The sequence below is a fragment of the Canis lupus genome, chromosome 5, assembly GCF_003254725.2.
Source record: "Canis lupus dingo isolate Sandy chromosome 5, ASM325472v2, whole genome shotgun sequence".
NCBI classification, from domain to species: Eukaryota; Metazoa; Chordata; class Mammalia; order Carnivora; family Canidae; genus Canis; species Canis lupus.
In genome coordinates, this window is record NC_064247.1 from 10,264,806 (window position 1) to 10,269,868 (window position 5,063).

Below are 5,063 nucleotides of genomic sequence, written 5' to 3' on the forward strand. Positions count from 1 at the left end.
CAGACCCTAAAGAATTCCTTAAAAAAATATTTTATTTATTTATTCATGAGACACACACACACACACACACAGAGAGAGAGAGAGAGAGAGGCAGGGACACAGGCAGAGGGAGAAGCAGGCTCTATGCAGGGAGCCCGACGTAGGACTCAATTCCGGGTCTCCAGGATCAGGCCCTGGGGCTGAAGGCAGCACTAAACCGCTGAGCCACCCGGGCTGTCCTAAAGAATTTTTCTAAAGTTGTTTCCCACAGGGGTAAAGTAAGAAACCAGGGAAAACAACTGGTCGGGTAAATTCTGAAATATTTTATTTTCCTTGACCTCTTTTTTTTTTTAAAGATTTTATTTATTTATTCACGAGAGACACAGAAAGAGAGGCAGAGACACAGGCAGAAGGAGAAGCAGTCTCCCTGTAGGGAGCCCAGTGAGGGACTCCATCCCAGGACCGCGGGATCATGACCTGAACTGAAGGCAGATGCTTAACCACTGAGCCACCCAGGTGTCCCTCCTTAACCTCTGTTAATTATATTTAGATTTCATAATGTACTTAGAAAACAATGATGCTTAGAATGTTTTAACTTGTGGCCTAAGTGAAAACATTTGCTAAATATTGCACAAACCCCTGAAGAATTCCCAACAAGAGTAAGAAGGAGAGATGATGACCGTATGTTTTTAAAACTAAAAGAGAAATGATGAGGAGCAATAGAAATATATGTGCTCTAGAGATTAATTTTTTTTTCTCATACACAAGTGCTTTATTGCCACGAATGGTAGGGTGACACATACATAAAATGTTGTGACAGGAGTGACAGCCTCAGGCCATGGGCAGCTACTAGTACCCTCCATGTTTTATGATCTCTGAAATTGTTTGGAAAATCATCAGTGAGCTAGTGGCCAAAAAAATGATGAAGGTGATGGTTAGAGGGAGGCCCAAGCCCAAGGCCCAGATGTTCAGGCACTTGGAAGTGGAAACATAAGTCTGAGTCTTAGTCATGTCACCCACCAGCTTCCTGCCCCTAGACTTCACAGAATAGGCAAAGGCCGCGAAGCCCAGGCAGCACCAGTTCAGGAAGATTGTGTTGAACAGGGACCAGAAAATGTGGTCAGGCATGGCCTGTCACTATAGATGTTGATCATAGTGGTCATCACGGGAGTCGAGCTCTGGAGCGCCTCAAGGACTGCTACCTCATGCTCCTCCTTGAGCATCTCATAAGTTGGAGGGCCGCGGTGTAGGTACCAGGGAAGAAGGGCTAGGAGTTAATATTTTTTCAAAATATTTATTGAATGTTATATGATTTTGACAATAATAAAAATAAACTTTCTTAATCAAATTTACTATTAAATGCTTTAAATTATTGTTAAAAATGGAGCTTCAACCTTTTTGTAAAGGTATTTTTGCCAACTGCTATGAAAAGAGAAAAACCTAGAACAGAATAATTTATAAAGCCTATAGAAAATGTTGCTTATTAACAATCGAACCTTAGAACAAAAAATATGGCACAATGCAAGACACAATTTTTCTTCTGAAGAATTTGACAATTTTGAAAGAGATAATATCCACAAGCATGCCTTAATAGTAAACAACAACAGAAGAGATATCATTATTATAGTATGTGTGATGAACCAGATGTGTATCTGATAATAGCCTGGAGTAGGAAATATAGTCAATGATATTATAATAATGTTGTATGGTGACACATGGTAGCTACATTTGTGGTGAGCCTAACATAATGTATAGAGAAGTTGAGTCACTATATTATACACCTGAAACTAATGTAACATTGTGTGTCAACTATCCTTAAATTAAAAAAAAAAGTTTTTGCACAGTGAAGGAAATCATCAACAAAACAAAAAGGCAACCTACTGAATGGGACAAAAATTTTGCAAATTATATATCCACCAAGGGGTAAATATCCAAAATATACGAAGAACATAAAGAACTTCTACAACTCAACACCAAAAAACTCCCAAACAATCTTATTAAAAAATGGGCAGGGGACCTTCTTTTTTGAAGAAGATATATAAATGGCCAACAGACACAGAAAAAGATAGTATCGTTAATTATCAGGGAAATGAAAATAAAAACCACAATGTGATATCACCTTACACCTGTCAGAATGACTAAAATCAAAAAGAAAGAAATAAGAGTTGGTGAGGATGTGCAGAAACAGGATTGTTTGTATAGTGTTGCTGGAAATGTTAACTGGTACAGCCACTCTGGAAAACAGCATAGAGGTGCCTCAAAAAGTTAAAAATAGAAATATCATATGATCCAATAATTCCACTATTGGATATTTAACCCAGGGAAACAAAAACACTAATTCAGAAAGATACAAGCACTTTTATGTTTATTACGGTATTCTTTACAATGGCTGAAATATGGAAACAACTTAAGTGTCCATCATTACATGAGTGGATAAAGAAGAGGATATATCTATACAATGGAATATTATTCAGCCATGAAAAATGAGATCTTGCTATTTGCAACAACATAGATGGACCTAAAGGGTATTATGCTAAGTCAGACTGAGAAAGACAAATACCATATGATTTCACTCATATGTGGAATCAAGAACTTACACAAATGAATAAACATACAAAAAAACGAATCAGACTCATAAATACAGAAAACAAACTTTGGTTGCCAGAGGAAGAGGAGTAGGGGAGGATGAGCAAAATGGGTGAAAGGCGTGGGAGAGACAGGCCTCCAGTTATGAAATGGGTAAGTCATGAGATTAAAAGGCACAGCATAGAGAACACAGTCAATGGTATTAAAGTAGTGTTGTATAGTGACCGATAGTAGCTGCATTTGTGGCAAGCACAGCATCACACATAGACATGTTGAGTCACTATGTTTATGTTGAGTCTGAAACTAAAGTAACATTGTGTGTCAACTACATTTGAATTTAAAAAAGAGAGAGAGAGAAAGAAAAGCATACCAGGAAGATCTTACCATAGAGTTCTGGCCAGTGGTATATGCTATCTGTTATGATTAGTCAAAGTTTTCAAGCCAAACATTGTAAAATTAAAATAGTTCTTGAACCCTATATGATAATGACAATCATTACAATACATTGTCCTTTCAAATAACTAGTAGAAGTTAAAAGTCTTGAAAAGCATATTAAAAGATAATTCAGTAAGAATTATCAAAGGAACTGTATTTATTTCACCCATTTAATTAGCAAATAACCATTTTTGTGCATTCTATTTCTAGAAGATATCCTAATTCTACAAATTTTATTTGTCTGCACTTTGCTTTCTAACTCCAATACACTTGGTGCTTTCTGGTGTCCATATGGCGTCCAGTTCTATGTCCAATACACTCTATTGTATAGTGATGCTTTCCATGTGACTGGTATTGTGAATCTAGTCTTCCCCAAGCCCCCGCACTATTTTTCCAAATTATCAAGTAGTAACAACAATCTTGTGGATGGATATACATGGTTGTCTACGGAGTGTTTCCTTATTGAAACTTATTGGAGAATTAAAAATTTTTGCTCAGGCAAAATACCGTTTTCCTTCTTTTTTCAAGGATCTTCTTTAGGGCGACTCTGACATCTTTATTCCTCAGGCTGTAGATCAGGGGGTTCAGCATGGGCACAATGATGGTATAAAACACAGAGGACACTTTCCCTTGGTCCATGGAGCTCACAGATGATGGCTGCAGGTACATGAATGCAGCAGATCCAAAGAAAACAACAACAGCTGAGATGTGAGAGCTGCAGGTGCTGAAGGCTTTGGACCTGCCCTCAGTGGAGCGGATGCGGAGGATGCTAGAGAGGATGAAGATGTAGGAGGCAAGGATTGTCAGGCTGGGGACAAGGATATTAACTGCACTGAAGCACAAAACTACCACCTCGTTGATATAAGTACTGGAGCAGGAGAGCTCCAATAGTGGGAAGAGATCACAGAAGTAATGGTTGATTCTATCAGCCTTGCAGAAAAGCACTCTTAGCATGCAGCCTGTGTGAGCTGTGGCACCAGTCAAGCCCATGATATACACCCCACCTACCAGCCAGGAACAGACCTGATAAGACATGGTGACATTGTAAAGCAATGGGTTACAGATGGCAACGTAGCGATCATAGGCCATTGCAGCCAACATGTGACATTCTGATATAACAAAAACAAGGAAGAAGTAAAGCTGAGTCATGCAGCCTTCATAGGAGATAAAATTCCTCTCTGTCACAAAGTTCATCAGCATTTTGGGAGTAACAACAGTGGAATGGCAGAGATCAATGAAGGACAAGCTACTGAGGAAGTAATACATGGGTGTGTGCAGGTGAGCACTGATCCCTATCAGCATGATCATGCCCAGGTTCCCCACCACTGTGACTGCATAGATTCCTAGGAAGAGGAAGAAAAGGGGCAGTTGGAGTTCTGGTTTCTCTGTTAGCCCAGCAAGGATGAAATCAGTCACTGTGGAGTGATTTTCTGCTCCCATTTTCCTCTGGGAATTTTATGTAGAAAGAGAAGAAGAAAATTTGTGGTAGATATTCATTATCCTATCGCATAAGGTGGTATGAAACAAAATCTGTCTTTTCAACCAAGTAGGTCCAGTTCGATGTCTGTCCGTGATCTCTATGTTAGTGCTTAAAGACATGGATGGATCTAGACAGTATAAGACTGAGTGAAATAAGCCAGTCAGAGAAAAGACAAATACCATATGATTTCACTTATATGTGGAATTTACAAAACAAATGAACAAAGGGAAAAATGAGAGTCAAATCAAAAGCAAACTCTTAACTATAGAGAATAAACAGACAACAGAGGGGAGGTAGGTGGGGGATGGATGAAATAGGAGAAGGAGATTAAAAGTAAACTTATCTTAACAAGCACTGAATTGTATATGGAATTGTTGAATCACTATATTGTACACTTGAAATTAATATAACACCGTTACACCAGAATTTAAAAAGATAATAAAGTGGGTCTTAGTATTGCCCAGTCCAGGAACATCCAAAGAACTTTTTTGTTAACTTTGTTATAAAAATCTCCATGATTTGTTTTTGTTTTTGTTTTTTTACTCTCAGTTCTTATGCAGAACAGAACAAATACTAGTATGCC

The 5,063-nt window shown here is 38.4% G+C and overlaps 1 protein-coding gene and 1 pseudogene across 1 annotated transcript; both read right to left on the reverse strand.

The window, feature by feature from the left end:
- Positions 1–828: 828 nt before the first annotated feature.
- On the reverse strand, positions 829–1,240 carry LOC112671506 (interferon-induced transmembrane protein 1-like; annotated as a pseudogene).
- Positions 1,241–3,480: 2,240 nt separating this feature from the next.
- LOC112671507 (olfactory receptor 8G1-like) lies at positions 3,481–4,443 on the reverse strand. The gene has a single exon (XM_025465778.3). It carries the CDS (start codon positions 4,438–4,440, stop codon positions 3,481–3,483), a length of 960 nt encoding a protein of 319 aa, XP_025321563.3. The 5' UTR covers positions 4,441–4,443.
- Between the last annotated feature and the right edge of the window lie 620 nt (positions 4,444–5,063).

Excerpts from the sequence above, each read along its gene's own strand:
- LOC112671507 (XM_025465778.3), bottom strand. The coding sequence starts at position 4,440 with ATGGGAGCAGAAAATCACTCCACAGTGACTGATTTCATCCTTGCTGGG.